Below are 19,795 nucleotides of genomic sequence, written 5' to 3'. Positions count from 1 at the left end.
TGGTACATTATTGACATTTTTTAATATATTTATGTTTAAAATGTTAAAAACATTGTAACTTCTTGATGTTGCTTGCTTTATTATTGCAGCCTTTTTATGATGACGGATCTAGGCACCACCACAGAATTAGAAGTCAGAATCTCGGGAAAGCAGTCAGGGTGCAGAAGTAGCAGTCACAACTTGGTGTCAGACTTGGGAATGCAGTCAGGGTGCAGAAGTAGTAGTCCCAACTTGTGTCACAGTCTGGACCGCAGTCAGGGTGCAGAAGTAGTAGTATTCAACCTGGCGTCAGAGTAGGGAGTTTAGTGGCACTAATAAACAAGGCCCAGAAGGACAATGTCAGTGACTGGAGGACCACCAAAGTGTCATCCCAGAAGCTGACCATCTACCAAGCTCTACAGAGAGACTACAAACTGGCCCCGTATCTGGAGAACCTGCTGGACCGCAGAGACCGCCAGAGCCACCACAGACTGAGCCCTCACAACCTGGCCATGGAGTCCAGGCGGCACAGACAGACGTACGTGCCCAAGGAGAGCAGATTGTGCCGCAGTGCCAGGACCAGGAGGTCACCGAGGATGAGGTCTACTTCCTGCTACACAGCTCCAGATACTCAGCAGTGAGAGCAACTCACTTCAGGAGACTCTCAGATCTCCTTCCAGTCTTCTGCTCCATGGAGGAGGGAGAGAAGATCCATCCTGCTGGGGGAGAGGAGACCACAATATGTCACTGCCTGCCATAGACTGAGAGACATATGATACCATGGACTATAATAATCCCCCAAAACTCATGTCCCCTCTCATCCTGTTCCCCATGACCCTGTACACCACCCTATTCCCCACAATCCAATATTTTATAAATGTTTTGGCAATGCTAACTTGTATTTGTTCCTGCAAATTGAATACATCAAATTGAATAATGAGGGTGCAGAAGTAGTAGTCACGATTTGGTGTCAGAATTGGGAACGCAGTCAGGGTGTAGAAGTAGTAGTCACAACATAGTGTCAGAGTCGGGAGCACAGTCTGGGTGTAGAAGTAGTTGTTACAACTTGGTGTCAGAGTCGGGAGCACAGTCTGGATGTAGAAGTAGTTGTTACAACTTGGTGTCAGAGTCGGGAGCACTGTCTGGGTGTAGAAGTAGTTGTTACAACTTGGTGTCAGAGTCGGGAGCACAGTCTGGGTGTAGAAGTAGTTGTTACAACTTGGTGTCAGAGTCGGGAGCACAGTCTGGGTGTAGAAGTAGTTGTTACAACTTGGTGTCAGAGTCGGGAGCGCAGTCTGGGTGTAGAAGTAGTAGCCACAACTTGTATTAGAGTCGGGAGCGCAGTCAGGGTGTAGGAGTAATAGTCATAACTTGGTGTCAAAGTTGGGACTGTAGTCAGGGTGCAGTTGAACCCCAGGTCCCGGAGCCTTAGACTTAATGAGGAGACGTTAGACCACTGATGGTTGGCCAATGTCTGCTGGTGCACTCTTCTTCTTCTGCCTATGGTGCTATTAATAGCTGCAATATTATGGTTCTACATAGTCTTGTCTTTATCTACCGTTCACCTATTGAGACCCCTCTATCGTGGCCACAATACATGATGGTTATTGGTCAATAGTTCTGACTTAGTTACAAAGTACAATTAAAGATGTTAGGAAAATCACCAATCTGGAGGGTGAATAGTTAATACACCTCTGACTGCTGTCACTCCAGGGAAGGTGATAAGGAAAGGATTGGAAGTGATCAGGACAATAGGATTAGGGGCAGATTTCCCCTTCCCTCCACCTGTTGTGGTGGTCCTCTGCACCCTCTGGGCAGGACTGTGTGCGCCCTATAAGCCAGCATTGTGGAAGTCTCAGCTTCTGTTCTTCTGGCTGATGTGCTACAGATGTCTCACCGCTAATTATAGAGATAAAGAACATTTCCTAATTAGTCTCCCCTAATTCTCACCTGCTCCTGCCCTGCCAGTACTAATTGGTGAACCAAGTCTTCATGTATCTCCTCCCTACAGAAGAGGATAATGCTGTAGAGTCTTGTCTAGTCTGAGACTTGTAAAAATGCAAGGTAATGAGGACGTAGCTTATAGCCAGACTATGAAGAAGACTAGGTTTACACCATTTACAGTGAGCGTCCCTATAGGAGAGGAGCAGGACTACGGTGCACATGCTGCCTATGCAAGAAATCAAAACCACAAAAGGACCACAACCATCTCCACAAACACCAAAACTTTGATCCCTGGTTATTGACCCAGCATTTACATTTCTCAATTCCACACCTCGTTCCCAAACGTATGGAAGTAAAGCTCAATAGGATCCAACTGTTCCCGAGCAGAGGCGTAGTGTGGAGCTGCCCCAACCCAATGCAAAATCTGTACTTATGGCGGCTGCACCCTCTGCATCCCTCAAGTAACCTGATTAGATCATTAAAGATCTAATAAGTTATATGTGCATCAAGTCATTGGCTCTAAACTCCCCTCCATATGGTACTGTCATCTGCTGGAGGCCAGCATTCAATTGGGTTGAATTAAAGAAGGGTCTACCAGCTCCCAAATGACCCTCTACTGGCACCAAGTACAACCAGAACTCTATAAGCTTTCCTGTTTCCAACAATCGGTCAATCTTTATGCAAATTATGTTTTCAGTGCACTAGGGGCGGAGCCTTGTCTGCTAGTGCACTTGTTTTCTTCTTTTCATACCTTATTTCTATGGATGACGACAGATATAGGGTAGAGTGTGGACCTGTTTGACAGCACAGAAAGGAGAAAATAGTCACCTTCAGGCTCTGCCCCCAATGCACCCAGAAGCTAATTTGCATAAAGCCAAAAGTGTAATTATCTTTGCAGGTAGTCACTTTTTTTTAACCCTGTATGGGCTGCTTTCTGTGCGGATGGCCCCTGCTGTTTTGTTGTCTCCCTTGTTTGCTCTTGTGCTATTAGTAGGAGGGGGAAGGCGGAGGCTTTCCTTATTGTAGAGACCTGAGGCAGCACGATTATAAGGGAATAATCCTAATCCACGCAGGTCCTGCAGGAAGGAGGGCAGACCGGGACACCTCTGGGTAATGGTGGGACCTATCCAAACCGTGAGGTGTGATGTATGTGAGGTGCATAATAATATTATATAATAGATCAGTTAAAGGGGCTTTCCCACAAACAAAAGTTAGGCCCTATCCACAGTGCTGAGACCCCCACAGATCATGAAAACGAGCTGTCCGATGTGGTCCCACGAACCTCCTTCGGGCCCCTCGTCACTCCGTCAGACTAATACGCAGAGCAGACGGCCGCACATGACCGTTCCGCTCCATTGATCTCTATGGAGCTGATGGAAATTGCCGAGCACCGCGCTCACTGATCTCCTTCAGCTCCATACAGATTAATGGAGCAGAGCGGTCATGCACGGCCACCTGCTCCATTAGTCCGAGGGACCTCTCATTTTCGTAATCTGTGGGGATCTCATCATTGAGACCCCCAGGGATCAGCAAGTTAGGCCCTATACTGTGGATAGGGCCTAACTTTTCTTTGTGGGAAAACCCCTTTAACACCTTGCAACCAAAATTGTAGTGATAAGCAGTTTTTTAGGAAGGGCTCGTCGTAAAGGAGACAGAATGTAAATCTGTAAAAGGAAATTTGGTGGCTCAATGAGATATGTATCATACACTGGTGCATCATGTGCCACCCCCTTCCCAACAATCATCGGCAAGAGTGCAATAGCACTATAGCCTGCGCCCAAATAGCCTGCGCCCAACACCTCCCCACCCAATCAGTGAAGAGGGTGGAGACTTCAGGTGTATAAGCCGTGCTGCCCACACATGATGGTATATGTTTGACAGATGATAGATAGATAAATATGAGATAGATAGATAGATAGATAGATAGATAGATAGATATTTACAAGAAACTGGGCAGCACTCCAAATAGTGACAGCACTAAGCAAGAATTAGAGACATTTCACAATTTTTTGAACACAGTAGATGAGACGATTAAATTTACAGTGGTAGTCTCGGAAACTGATTTACAGTTTCTAGACGTCACAGTATCTATCCAGAATGGTCAACTTACAACCGATATGTTCACGAAACCAACAGATAGAAACACATAGGTACGCTACGAAAGCAGCCATCCACGAACAACATTAAATTCTTTACCCTATAGTCAATTACTAAGAACCAAAAGAATAACTAGCCAACCACAAAAACTTGAACAAAATTTACAAATCATGGTTAATAAGTTCAGACAGCGAGGGTACCCCAAAAAAATTCTTGAGATGAATCTACAAAAAGCCTCTAAAAAAGATCGTGCTGAACTATTATCTCCCTCTCCAAAAACTAATAGACAGGATAGAATACCTTTTGTTTCCACCTATAACATACAAAGCCACAACATTGCTAAAATCATAAATAAACACTGGACCAAATTATCAGGCAGTAACATTACTGTACCCGAATTCCAAAATCCACCGCTCATGTCCTACAGGAATGCACAAAAGATCGGTGACCGTCTGGTGAGGGCAGACATTGGGTCACGCAGAAGTAGTAGACAGACAGGGATATTAGGACAATTGAAAAAGGGATGTTTCCCGTGCTGCAAATGTATAAGCTGTAAATACATGATCAAAGGGTCTGGCTTTGAATACAACAACAAATGGCATAATATAACACATTATTTAACATGCGATAGCTCGTTTGTCATTTATTTATTAAGCTGCCCATGTAACTTACTCTATGTGGGAGAAACCACATTAGAGTTTAAAACTCGTCTAAACCAACACAGGTACACCATACGCTCAAACCGTAGGGACCTCCCGGTACCCAAACATTTCCAGGAAGCAGGCCATCTAGAAAAAGATTTACGCTTTCGCCTGATAGACCATATACCTCTCCCTCGGAGAGGGGGTGACAGAGAGGGCATGCTCAAAAGGCGTGAACTACAATGGATCCATACGTTGAATACATTGAGACCTAATGGCCTCAATGTAGATTATAAATTGTGGACATTATAATCTTATCATTCATATCTGTACCATTCTCGCTTTCTTGTCATAGGTGACTAAGTGTGCAGCAACTATTTGTCTATACAAAACAAAATCAAAAAAATTTTTTTTGGACAAGCAATATTTTAATATATATATGTTTTCTTCACACAGATAATACAAAGCCAGTTCCAGATGTCTCCCCGTGAAGCATCCTTCTCCACAATACTACGACCATAATTCTTTTCCTATATGCATTTTCCACAGTTTCCTCCATCTACATTGGGTGTAGGTATGTGCCTTCCTTTCAACTTTTTGAGGCTCTAGCTGGGGTTTTACAGGTTTTTACCTAATTCAGGTCATTTAGGGAATGGGACCCCAATGCCGTTTATCCCGATTATTCTTAGGGATTTATCGGACAATAAGGTCCCCTCTAGCGGAGTGTTTCCCCGGGAGGGGTTAACAAACCGCTGGCCCGTCTTTTGTGACCACAGCTGTTAGTACAGCTAATATACCCGTATGAATAGCTGATGCCTCGCATTATTGTATCATATAATCAATTTCTACTAAGGATTGGCCTACCTTCTACTACAGTCGATTGAGTTAGCCGGTTACTTTGTTTCAACTCACTTGGTTGCCATGACACCACACACGCTCTATTCATTAGGCGTGCGTTCCAAGATGCGTTCCATACAATTTTTACCGCGATCAAGTTTGCGGACCCAGGAGATCATAGCTATTACGGGGAGACACCTGAAGAACAAGTACAATTTTCAAACTATTTGCACAAGAAGCACTGCAGCACTTTTCTTTCAATACACGAGGTCAACGTGGAGTACTCACGGAATATAATTGTCACAGGTTTTTATTAAATATTAACTGTTTGTAAGTTATATGTACTTATATATTGTATTGAATACACAGATCACTGTGCACTAATGAATTATATGTATTTTAAAGTTTTTGTATCACAAATATGGTAATTTGGTGGGCGTGAATCATTAGGTCATGTGACCATGGTGATTTGTATATAACACTGCTATTTACATTGTATAGACGGCTTGAGAAAGGCTCTTCGGAGCCGAAACGTCGCTGTTTTGTTGCTGAACATGGAATAAAGAACTTACACCTTTTCATCACTATTTGGAGTGCTGCCCAGTTTCTTGTAAATATTATTGAGGGACCTCAGGCCGAGTCCCAGGACGCCTGCACCCACCACTTCCTCTGGTCTGTGCCGCTTGGACTTTCTCTTTCTAGATAGATAGATAGATAGATAGATAGATAGATAGATAGATAGATAGGAGATAGATAGATATGAGATAGATAGATAGATAGATAGATAGATAGATAGATAGATAGATATGAGATAGATAGATAGATAGATAGATAGGAGATAGATAGATATGAGATAGATAGATAGATAGATAGAAAAAGGAAAGTTTAGAGCAGCACAGCAACTCCGGTGGGTGCAAGTCCGTAAGTCCCCAGGCAGGGGGACTGCAATATAAGGTTTAGGAAGAGGCAGCACTCCAAAAGGTAATTTCAAAAAAGTGGGGTGTCTTTATTCCATGTGCGACGTTTCAGCTCCTTGCTTGAAAAAGGCTCGTAAGGAGCTGAAACGTCGCACATGGAATAAAGACACCCCACTTTTTTGAAATGACCTTTTGGAGTGCTGCCTCTTCCTAAACCTTAGATAGATAGATAGATAGATAGGAGATAGATAGATAGATAGATAGATAGATAGATAGGAGATAGATAGATAGATAGATAGATAGATAGGAGATAGATAGATAGATAGATAGATAGATAGATAGGAGATAGATAGATAGATATGACATAGATATGACATAGATAGATAGATAGATAGATAGATAGATAGATAGATAGATAGATAGATAATAGATAGATAGATAGATAGGAGATAGATAGATAATAGATAGATAGATAGATAGATAGATAGATAGATAGATAGATAGGAGATAGATAGATAGATAGATAGATAGATAGATAGATAGATAGATAGATAGATAGATAGATATGACATAATTAACCGATAGATTAATAGATAGATAAATAGATTTGAGATAGAGGTAGATAGACAGACAGATAGATAGACACAGATAGATAGATAGACAGACAGATAGATAGACACAGATAGATATTTAGATAGATAGATAGATAGATAGATATTAGATAGATGGATGGATATGAGATAGCTATGAGATAGATAGATAGATAGATAGATAGATATGAGATAGATAGATAGATAGATAGATAGATATGAGATAGATAGATAGATATGAGATAGATAGATAGATAGATAGATAGATATGAGATAGATAGATAGATAGATATGAGATAGATAGATAGATAGATAGATATGAGATAGATAGATAGATATGAGATAGATAGATAGATAGATATGAGATAGATAGATAGATAGATAGATAGATATGAGATAGATAGATAGATAGATAGATAGATAGAAGATAGATAGACAGATATATAGATAGATAGGAGATAGATAGATAGATAGATAGATATTAGATATAGACAGACAGACAGATAGATAGATAGATAGATAGATAGATAGATAGATAGATAGATAGATAGATAGATAGCCAGATAGATAGCCAGATAGATATGACATAATTAATAGATAACATAGACATATGAGATAGATAGAATTCAATTAGAAGATTGCCAGATAATTAGAAAGATGGGTAAAAGATGGAAGATATGAGATAGATGCATGTGATAGATCATAGATAGATAGACAATAGAAATATATAAGATAGGTATATATGAGATAGAGCCTATATAAAAGATGTGTGTGTATTTTTAGGGCCACATTTATCACACGCTGGCACTAAGTGTACCAGTGTATTATGCACTAGGTGGCTGTGCCGTGCCAGGGGAGAACTGCTATGCCAGGTCTGACCTGGCATCATCTGCCCCATTGAGGCTTGAATGTCAAAAATATTATTTTGTTCCATACAAAAGATAGATAGAAATATATGAGATAGATAGATAGATATGAGATAGATAGATAGATATGCGATAGATAGATAGATAGATAGATAGATAGATAGATATGAGATAGATAGATAGATAGATAGATAGATAGATAGATAGATAGATAGATAGATAGATATGAGATAGATAGATATGAGATAGATAGATAGATATATATGAGATAGATAGATATGAGATAGATAGATAGGAGATAGATAGATGGATAGATAGATAGATAGATGGATAGATAGTAGATAGATAGATAGATAGATAGATAGGAGATAGATAGATAGATGGATAGATAGTAGATAGATAGATAGATAGATAGATAGATAGATAGATAGATAGATGGATAGGAGATAGATAGATAGATAGATGTGTAATGTAGGTATGTACTATAGAAAGACAGACTGATTAATCATTTTATTTACAGTCAAAAACCATAAAACAATAATATTGTGTATACAGTATAAATATCCTCTGAGATATGATGGTGTATTGCGCATTCTCACATGGTGATAATATGACTGTATGGTCATCTTATGAACCTTATTATATGTATGTACTTTTTAGTCAGCACCTTGTACTTCTACAGAAATATCTATGTATCTATACACACATCTTATTATTACACAGTCTAGGCTGGTGAGGAGAGAGGAGTCGGCTCTGCTATTACCAGGATCCCAATCCCCCTGTAATAATGTGTCCTCCTCAATTACTGATTATCCCTAGATGAGATCTTCGATTGCAAAGCAAAGATAAACTGAAGTTTCCTTTTCATTTTTTTATTCACAAAATTAAGCATGTTTTCAAATTTTGGATATATGTATCTTGTTATTTATTTAGCTATCCATATCAACTATCTATTTCATTATTTATGTGTCCATCTATTTATATCTAGTATTTCATTGTCAATCTATCAATCATATATGTATCTTACTATCTATCTATTTATCTATCCATATCAATGATCTATCTATATATCTATCTCATTATCTATCTATTTATATATTTATGTATGTATTTCCCTATATATCGATGTAACTGATTTTCTGTCTATCTATATAATTTAGTCAAGTATATATATATATAATATTTATCTGTCATCTATGTATCTCATATCTATCCCATATCTATTTCGATGTATTTTCATTTATTGGATAAAATATCCACACTGAAATAATTGCCGGTAATTGTCCCACATAATAAAGTCATGAGATCAAGTTTTTTATTTATTAAAAAAGTTTATTTAAATTTTATTTCATCGATCATTTGTCAAAACCAAATAAAGTAATAAATATTTTAGCTTTTTTTCCTTTTTTTTATACAAAAATAAACAGGTGAGAAAATATTGTGGGGCAGTGATGTCTACAACAGGCAGTGGGTGGCTGCTACCTGTGGATCCAGGGAGGGACATACTGAGGGGGTAAGTTCCCAGGTATCTGGAGGTCACATGGTGGAGGACACTGATGTAGTGAAGAACGAGGACTGCAACCAGCATGTACCTCCAGGTTATGATGGGATTTGTAGTTCTCTAGTTTCCAGCTCACAGGTTTTAGTCCTTCTGCTACACAATGGACTATAACCCATAAGATATTGCTGATACTTGTAGTCCCCCCGCAGCTGGAGGACCACTGGTGGCCAGACATAGCAGGCAGTGAGGGGCTTCATCCGATACAATGAATAGATCCCTTTTCATACACACAACATGAACAACTATCTTGTAGGTCGGTACAAGTGCCAGGAGCATGTGCTTATACATGACCCCCTAAACTCTCAAAACGGGAGTCAAATCATCAACACCAGGAAAAAAAAACATGGAAATATTTTCAACACAAAAACAAAATTTTCAACGTCCATAAAAGTAAAAGAAGGCTAAAAATTATTCCCAAACAGAGGTCCAACGAGGAATGTTAAATAATATATAGATATAATATTTATATATGTACAGCAGGATCTCAGTCACCTGGGCTATGGGTGTTAAGGGGTTAATCTACACATAAACATAGGGAGAGAATTCAAGGGGAAAGAAAGTCTAGAAGGAGCTGGGGAAGGAGGCTCTGGCTGGTCAAGGATCGATAGATAGATAGATAGATAGATAGATAGATAATATAAGAGGTAGACAAATAGAAAAGATAGATATAGAGATGACAGATAGATACCAGATGAGACAAATAAAAAGATTGAAAAAATAGCTAGTTAAGAAATAGACATATATATATATGATAGATAATGGATAGATAGACAGATAAATAGATAGAACGATAGATAGATAGATAGATAGATAGATAGATAGATAGATAGATAGATAGATAATGGATAGGTAAATAGATAGGAGATAGATAGATAGATAGATAGATAGGTAGATGGATGGATGGATGGATGGATAGATAGATAGGAGATAGAGAGATAGATAGATAGATAGATAGATAGATAGATAGATAATGGATAGGTAAATAGATAGGAGATAGAGAGATAGATAGATAGATAGATAGATAGATAGATAGATAGATAGATAGATAATGGATAGGTAAATAGATCATCTCCCGACTGAGTTTTCTCTATAACACAGTTTTGTTTGCAATAGATTTCCATACAATCTGTAGTAACCCAGACAGATATAATGAAATATCTTCTCTATAATATTCTCTATCACACTGGATCTATTAGATACAGTCATTATGGGATCTACTCTGGGTCTAGACGGTGGGCACCAGCTCTTTGCCCATTCAGTGCCCCTTTATCCCATCTATTCTATGAGTCTTTGTTGTGTCTTGGTGCTGGGATCAGTCATGGTCAGGGTCACCAGAGCAGATGGGGCTCCTTCTTCTGTCAGACTCTGAGAAGTCCTTACAAGGTGATTGATCTACAGATCTCCCCTAGAAGATGTCTTCTACTCCTGGCACCTCCTTTCATCAAGTCCTGAAGAGTCATTTAGTGTCTGCGCTCAGCCTGGATAAGCTGGCACCGCTTACATGGTGGTGGGCAGCAGAGGGCACCTGGCACATACTGCAGGGGCATGGCATCCCACTCCAGTGTGGAAAGGCCCCACCAAGAGGTGCTGAACCAGGGCTGGGGGACTTGAGGAGACCGTGAGAAGTTGGGTGGGAAGTTGGTGGCGCTGGAGGAGGTGGTGGTGGTGCCCTGACTGAGGAGATGCCAGTGGTGAGGGTGGCAGCTGTGGATGGCAGTAAGGGATGATGCACAGGGTGCCCCACTGGGTGTCCAGATAGAGGGGAGCCATGGGTCATTGCCCCACAGGCTGAGGGGTGATAAGCGGCTGCATGGTGGTGGTGGCCCCCATAGATCTCACTGACCAGGCGCTTCATCTCCTCCAAGGAATTGGTGAGCATGAGGATGTAGTTACGTGCCAGGAGCAGGGTGGCAATCTTGGAAAGTTTCCTCACTGAGGGCCCATGGGCATAGGGCATGACCTCCCGCAGCCCGTCCATGGCGATGTTCAGATCGTGCATCCTCTTGCGCTCCCGGCTATTGATCTTTAGCCGCAGCTGCTGCAGCTCGGGCTCACTCATCTGCTTCTTGTCCTTCTTGGCAGCAGCCGCAGCAGCTGCCGCAGCCGCAGCCTTAAAGGCGCCAAGTTTATCTCCCGCGGCTGCGGCCATGGCCATTGCGTTACGCAGCTCAGCGCTCAGCTCCGCGGGGGAGTCGCTCATGGTGGAAGAGGACACCGCAGCGGAGAAGGCGCCTCCTTTGCGGGAATGTAAGAAGATATCATCCACCTCGGGGGAAGAGGCTCGGCTGGAGCCCAGGCTAGCGTCTGAATCCATCGGGAAGGTAGGAACAACCTGCAGGACAGATGCGATGCGATTAGATTGGAGGAGATTTTTACATATGAGTCATATCTAATTTTTTTGTATTTCTGTATGAATTACAGATCATATTAATTATCAATAAGTGAAAATACAACGACTTCCGCTACATCTGTACTTGTACAGAACATAAATCAGCTACGATGCAGTCACCTCTGTTTGTGAAGGGCTTTTCCCACTTTAAAAAAATCTAATGTTTTTCTATTTTAAAGAAAAATTCTCCAAATGCAACATTTCTTAATGTAAATAGTTCTAAGAACAATCATTATTGCCACAAAAATAACAAGGTTCTACATATAGTAAAGCATTCAGTGAAAAAAACCTTATGATTAAATAACGAAAATGTGGAATTATTTAAAATAATTGGCTACAACGAAAACTACAACAACTGAAAAAACTACCACAACTATCACTATATAGCAATATAAATCACATCGGTTTACATCGTTTTAGGTCATTGCAATTAATTCCTGCGCAAATTGCCATCACTTACAACAGAGCAAGCAGTGGTATAGTAATAATATATAATAATACAGGTTAAATATATAGAGATATATTAATGTATCAATCCTACAAATGGGAAACAGTTGCAAGGATGAAAGAGAAGCGATTGTTAACTACTTATTGTCAGGGTTATGTCATATTTTGGATGCGCAGGTGAGTGTGAGAGTTACAGAAAAATACTAGAGTGTGCACTTGGTGGAGTGTGACTGTATTGTTTGTAGTGGTTGTATATTAGGTATGTAATGAGTGTGCATTGTGCTTAGCGATTGTGTATTGAGTATGTAGTGAGTGTTCACTGCGCTAAGTTGTTGTGTATTGAGTATGTAGTGAGTGTGCACTGTGCATAGTGTGTAGTGAGTATGTAGTAAGTGTGTGCTGTGTGTAGCGATTGTATATTGACTATGTAATGAGTGTGCACTGTGTGTAGTGATTGTGTATTGAGTATATAGTGAGTGTGCACAGTGTTTAGTGTGCAGTGAGTGTGCACTGGGTGCAATATGTAGTAAATATGCACTGGGAGCAGTGAGAGTGTTATAGCAGGACACAGGTGAGTGTGAGCAGTCACTTACTTGGATGGAGTAGGGAGCAGCAGTAGTAGGCTCTGCTATGTGAGGGTGACACAGTTCCTTGTCTGCTGGGACCCAGCACTGAGCTCAGGACTGGCAGCCTCTGGCTTTATAGGCAGAACACTAGAACAATGTCATTGTCCTGGAAGGGGGGTGCTGGCAGCCAATCAGAGGGAGCAGGAGGCGTGACGTCATTGGCAAGGGGGATCAGCATGACAGCATCCAACACAATGACAGCTGCTGCCTGCACACAAAACCTCAGTATAACAATAACAATGTACATATATAGAGAGAGAGCATAGCCCAGAGCAAACAGCAGCACATGGCTGGACCCAGAGCAAACACTCACCCTGCACAATGCTGAGCACTCCACACTATAGTGTTATCACTACACCACAAGACCTGGGCACTACAAGTAATAGATAGATGATGCTATAGATAGATCATTAGAGCTCACCCCTACAATCACACTGCAAGGGCTGAGCTTTGACCTCTCATTAAATTCTATTAAAAAGTTTTATTTCTCTTTAAAACTTCTGCAGGATCAGATACAACACAGGGCAAACATCATTTCCCAAAGAGCTTGACAGATGCTACATAACATAGAACAATATACAATCAGGAACCGAATCTATGTCTTATCCCGGTATAAAGTTATAGGAAAAATCTGTAAAAATAATAATAATATTATTATCAAAATGAAACAGCTACAAACAGGTAGATAATAGGGATCATTACAGGAAGGTTACATAGTATTGATGATGAGAATCGGGTAGTATTTACCTTCCTTGTCATCAATTAATTAAGGAAATACTCAAGAAAATGAAAACTAATATCCAAATGTCACTTAAATGACTCAATGTTGTACAAATCATAAAATGTGGAATAAAGTGCAATGCTCTGCAGGATAAGTATGTGATGTGCAGGCAGGAGATGATGCTGGGGCTCTGCTCCCCTGGTGTTACAGAGCAGTCATTGTGTAGCTGCAGCTGCCCCCCCCCCCCCTTATACATTATCACATATACATCTATGGATGTAACTGCTCTGCCTCTTCCTGTCCCCCAACAAAAATACAAAGTATCAGTACTAGTATCATTGTTATATGATGTATGTTACATGTTCTGTTTTAGATTTTGTATATTTATTTATTATAAATCTATACGTCTTTCTATGATCACCAGTATTTTATCACTTTGACTGAACTTTTTCGTTAAAGTGCAAGTTTTTTAAAGAAAAAAATATTTTAGTCCATTACTATTTATACTTTATTTTATTTGATTTCATATGGCATATTTTTTTTAATTAAAATGATATATTATTTTAATTAGATTTATCTGATTTATAATTACATTTGTATTCTTTTTATATGTTACATTTATACATAGTTCTTTTATTTCATGTAATGTATATTTATTAATTATATATTTATTCAGAATATATAAAATCTATATTTTTATAGTTTCATTCACATTATATAAATTATATCTTATTTGTTAACTCGATTTTTTATTCCTATTCTACACAGTTTATCTTATTTCTTTTCTTATATTTTTATTCATGTGATATAAATTGTAACATATTTATGTATTCTATTTTTATTTATATTATATATTATTGATTTATATTATATTATAGATTATAATATTATTACTATATTTGTATGTATCCATTATATTTATATTTTCATTCAATCTTATATATTATATGTATACATAGTTATTGCATTTATATGTTATAATTTTTATTTTTTTCATATTATTTATTACATTTATATATTTATTTATTTTATACCTTTGTTACATTTTATTATTTTTGTAATCATATTTTATAATATATTGCCTAGATCATAAATGATACTATTATTATACTATAGTTATTTCCAATATTTATTGTTTATATTATTACTTTTTTAATTACTTTTTTTTTAACATATATTCTTCATGGTTTTACCATAACTTTACGGCAGGTCTCTAGATCACACAATGGACTGTATAATAATGTGGAAGATGTAGATATAGATGGATTCACTGCTGAATATTACAACTTCTGGAGATCTGGAGATATCAGCATCAGGTTTGTAGATAATCGTTCAATTGTTCGGAGAAAAATAGACAAAATTATGTTTTTCTTGAGAAATAATAAAGAATAATATATTTAGTGTAGAAGCAGGAATGTGGTATATAAAAATGGGATGAGCAGGAGATGTATACAGGGTCATATATAGCATAGGCCATTTCTAGATTCTGGATTATGTATAGGATGAGCAGGAAATGTCTACCAGACAGGATCACGGATGACAGATATAACATAAACTGCTCTGAATAATGAAGATCATATATATGTAGGGCAGGTTGTTCTAGATCATAGGGTGACATGTGCATGTTATACTTCTCTGGAGAATCAGAACAATTTACAGGACAGTTTACATCATCTGGAGCCATGTGCTGGATACACAAATAACCAGGAGTTTTTGGACGTGTACAGGATAGGCTGCAGTAAGTAATCATCTGGGGGTATGTATGTACAGGATAGTCTGACATGTGTAGGGCGGTCTTATCTAGATATGTATAAGACAAACTGATCTAGACATGCATATGGCAGTCTGATCTAGACATGTATGGTATAGCCTGATCTAGACATGTATAGGATAGCCAGATGTAGACATGTATAGGATAGCCAGATCTAGACATTTATGAGATAGCCTGATCTAGACATGTATAGTTTAGCCTGATGTAGACATGTATGCTATAGCCTGATCTATACACATATAGGACAGTCTGATATAGATATGTTTTGTTTAGCCTGATCTAGACATGTGTAGGACAGCCTAATCTAGATATGTATGGTTTAGCTTGATCTAGACATGTATAGGACAGCCAGATCTGGACATCTATGGGATAACCTGATCTAGACATGTATGGGGTAGCATGATCTAGACATGAATATGATAGCCAGATCTGGACATCTATGGGATAGCCTGTTCTAGATATGTATGGTTTAGCCTGATCTAGACAAGTATAGTCTAGCCTGATCTAGACAAGTATGGTTTAGTCTGATCTAGACATGTATAGGATAGCCTGATCTAGACATGTATAGGATAGCCTGATCTAGACATGTATAGGATAGCCTGATCTAGACATGTATAGGATAGCCTGATCTAGACAAGTATGGTTTAGTCTGATCTAGACATGTATAGGATAGCCTGATCTAGACATGTATAGGATAGCCTGATCTAGACATGTATAGGATAGCCTGATCTAGACATGTATAGGATAGCCTGATCTAGACAAGTATGGTTTAGTCTGATCTAGACATGTATAGGACAGCCTGATCTAGACATGTATAGGATAGCCTGATCTAGACATGTGTAGGATAGCCTGATCTAGACAAGTATGGTTTAGTCTGATCTAGACATGTATAGGACAGCCTGATCTAGACATGTATAGGATAGCCTGATCTAGACATGTATAGGATAGCCTGATCTAGACATGTATAGGATAGCCTGATCTAGACATGTATGGGATAGCCTGATCTAGACATGTATGGGATAGCCTGATCTAGACATGTATTGGAGAGCCTGATCTAGCTATATACAGCTTGTATGAACAGGACATACTGCTCAGTGATGATGCCGATACATGTACAGGCTGCTGTGGATCATCATGAGACACAAGTACACGTTTAGTACAGGTATAGGAAGGTATAACACAGCTTTTTTTTGGATGCCCTGGATACATATAAAGGACAGGCTCCTCTGTGTACAGTGAAGCTATAGATCAATACATCAAAAAATGTAAAAGGGGCACATGATTTTTCATCCCCACAATAAGAAACTTCTTGCCCAGACATTTGTCCTCATCATGGCTTAAGACTAAGCCATAATGAGTTTTTTTGGCATTTGTCTATCATTAGTCTTCACCCGTGTAGATCAAATTTTTGTGTGATTCAATAAAAAAACTTGCTATAAAGTCTGCAAAGCAACAACTCACAGATCCCAGTGATGACCGTAGGCTGCGATCCCTGTTGGATTGCACCAATGCGCCACCTTGTGGCTAATAGTGGTAACACCTATACATTTTGGTCAATTCTAAAATCGGTGTGTACATCCATCCCTGTGATAGGATTATTGCAGAAAGTTACCAGCACTTTTCCATATAACATTTGACAGTTCTGTGTAATTGACAGGATGGGTAATAAAAGAAAGTTTTAAAGAAAAACCCAAACTTTAACCAAATTTTACAGCAAAAAGTTGGTTTAGGATTAAGCTCATTAAAGGGTTTCTCGCCATACTTCTCCTATGTGCTGGGAAAGCTCCTGGTGGATACACACAACAAATCTATCTACTGACCCCCATTTACTTTTTGGATGTTATTAAGCACCCCAAGACTTGTACAATGAAGTCTTCTGCACTTTCTTGTACTGAAGTTTCCTACAAAAATTGACTTTATAATAGGAGTTTATGGGCAAGACATGGTCTGTAATATCCATATGATGGCACATATCAGATCCAGAATTATTCCTTATGTATAAAGATAAGGGATGGTTCAGACATAGTGTGAACAGAGCCTGTACATGGAGGGGGGTATAAGAGGAGCTGTCCCCAGTGCTGATAAGTGACATCATCTTGATGATAAACCATCCAGATTTATCACTTTATTGTTTGTTGTTGCTTCCTGATGTTCCATTAGATACAGTTTTTAAAAAAAAAAAACTATGTATTTTAGCTATTTTTATTGTTATGTATTTTTAGCTTTTAACTTTTTTTTACTTCAGAATTTAGGCTTTTTTGTATTGATCATAAAGTGACTGATTTTTTTAAACTTTTTAAAAAAGTGATAGGTATAAAAAGTGATATCACATTTGAGAACAGTCTTATACAGGTGGTCCCCTACTTAAGAACACCTGACTTACCGACGATCCCTAGTTACAGACGGACCACTGGATTTTGGTCATTTACTGTACTTTAGCCCTAGGCTACAATAAACAGCTAGAACAGTTATTAATGGTGCCTGTAATTAAGCTTTATTATTAATCCTGGTTCTGATGACAATGCAACATTTTTTCAAATCCAATTATCACAGAGACCCAAAAAAATTTGGCTGGGGTTACAATTATAAAATATGCAGTTCCGCCTTACATACAAATTCAACTTAAGAACAAACCTGCAGAACAAATCCTGGGGACTGCCTGTATATCAAACGTTTATCAATTTAGCAAATCCATTTGATTAAGAAAAAAAAGGCCTAAAAAATATCCTAATAACAAATTACCCCTGTGATGTTTGGCTGGATGAGTTTATTTTATGACAAATTATTTTATTGTATACATGTTTTTTTTTTAAAGGTATGAATCAGTTTTTCTTTACTTTCTTTTTAGATGTTTTAAAAATATCTTTTTTATTATTTCTCAAATATTATAAATAATAAATAAATAAATAATATCAGCAGTCCAATACATAAGTACATATAATTTTCTTTACAATGACATCAAAATGTCCCAGACCTGAATTGCCAAAACATTTTTTAAATTACATTTTTTAAATATTTTTGAAATACCGTACATAAAATAATCTTCCAATAATCTTAGAATTTTTAAAATAATTTTTAATGAGATTTTAGTTACCTACAAGTCATAATTGAATATTTTTAATTCAATGAACATAATTAATTAAAGTGTATTACTATACTATTTCCTTTCTCTTGTTAACCCTTAGGCTACATTCACACTGCCGTATGGGGGACGTAGATACGGCCGACATATATACGGGCGATATAAGTCCCCCATAGACGGCAATGGGCGCACGGCGCCCAATGGGAGCGGTACGGTGCAGCACAGGTGCGGCACCGTACCGCTCCATACCGCTCCATTACTCCGTAGTATGGCGCCGTGCGCCATATATTCCTATGGAGAGGGGCGCTCACCCCCTCCTCTTCCTCTCCCCGTGCGCTGCCGTTGCCCGCCGTGCTACGGTACGGCGGGCAACGGCAGTGTGAATGTGGTTTATGAAAGACTGTCGAGTTTTGGCTCTCAGGACAAAGTTATTTTGTTGAAAATTTTGGTTCAAAATCCCTAACTTTTTCTTTTTCCCCTGTTTATGCAGGTGTTCACTTGCTTCCCGTGAAATTAATTGTACTTTTTGATGGTCACATCACGCTACTAACATCACACCTGTATGATTAAATATGTCTAAAGACAAGTTTGGCCCAGGAAAAAACGCTCCATGTGCTGGCGAGATCTCCAGGATCAACTCTCATATCACTGGACTGAACTAAGCATCACAGTTCAGTCCAGTTCTATGTGGATCGTTCCAGGAAATCCCACCAGTGCGCGGAGCTATTTTCTAGGACTGATATCGCTCATGGGAAACCGACCTAAGATTGCAGATTTGCATAGTCACAACTGCTAACTGATTCCCTTCTGGATGTATCCGGGGGCAGATTTGTCAGTTTAGGGTCCCCAAGCAAAGGTATGTTTTAGGAACAACTAATACTCAACTCCAGCTCTTGATGTGATGTGGCCAGTAGTGGATTATAATATAGGCGGTTTGGGTGGTAGCTCAGGGCCCAAGCCTTCTATGCGGTACCCACCACATTTTATACTGAGAAGGACCTTCTCCCATGAAATCCTTGAAATCTATTCCTGGTCTTATGTACACAAGAGCCATTTCAGGACTTCTGAAGGTCCTTGTAACGTCCTATGGATTGAAAGCAGCAGAAGGGACACATCCTCAAGAAGTCTCCAAGAAGATGATTCTAGTACCAGATGTAGGAAGTGATTCCAGACCTTTGTGGGCTATAATATTCCTACAGCTCAGCGTCCATGGTAGGCTTAAAGGGGTTCTCAGGAGGTGGAAAAACATGGCTGCAGTCTTCCAAAAACAGCACCACACCCGACCATGGTTACTGCCAGTACTACAGCTTAGCTGTATAGAAATGAA

The 19,795-nt window shown here is 39.0% G+C and overlaps 1 protein-coding gene across 1 annotated transcript; it reads right to left on the bottom strand.

Annotated features, from left to right (window-relative positions):
• Positions 1–9,225: 9,225 nt before the first annotated feature.
• On the bottom strand, positions 9,226–12,929 carry OLIG2 (oligodendrocyte transcription factor 2). The gene is made up of 2 exons (XM_072138611.1): positions 12,862–12,929; positions 9,226–11,764 (listed from the first exon to the last, which is right to left on the bottom strand). Exon 2 carries the CDS (start codon positions 11,744–11,746, stop codon positions 10,889–10,891), a length of 858 nt encoding a protein of 285 aa, XP_071994712.1. The 5' UTR covers positions 11,747–11,764; positions 12,862–12,929; the 3' UTR covers positions 9,226–10,888.
• Between the last annotated feature and the right edge of the window lie 6,866 nt (positions 12,930–19,795).

Source organism: Engystomops pustulosus, chromosome 2 (assembly GCF_040894005.1).
Source record: "Engystomops pustulosus chromosome 2, aEngPut4.maternal, whole genome shotgun sequence".
NCBI lineage: Eukaryota > Metazoa > Chordata > Amphibia > Anura > Leptodactylidae > Engystomops > Engystomops pustulosus.
The sequence above is the reverse complement of the archived record's forward strand: the minus strand, read 5'-3'. Positions and strand labels throughout refer to the sequence as shown.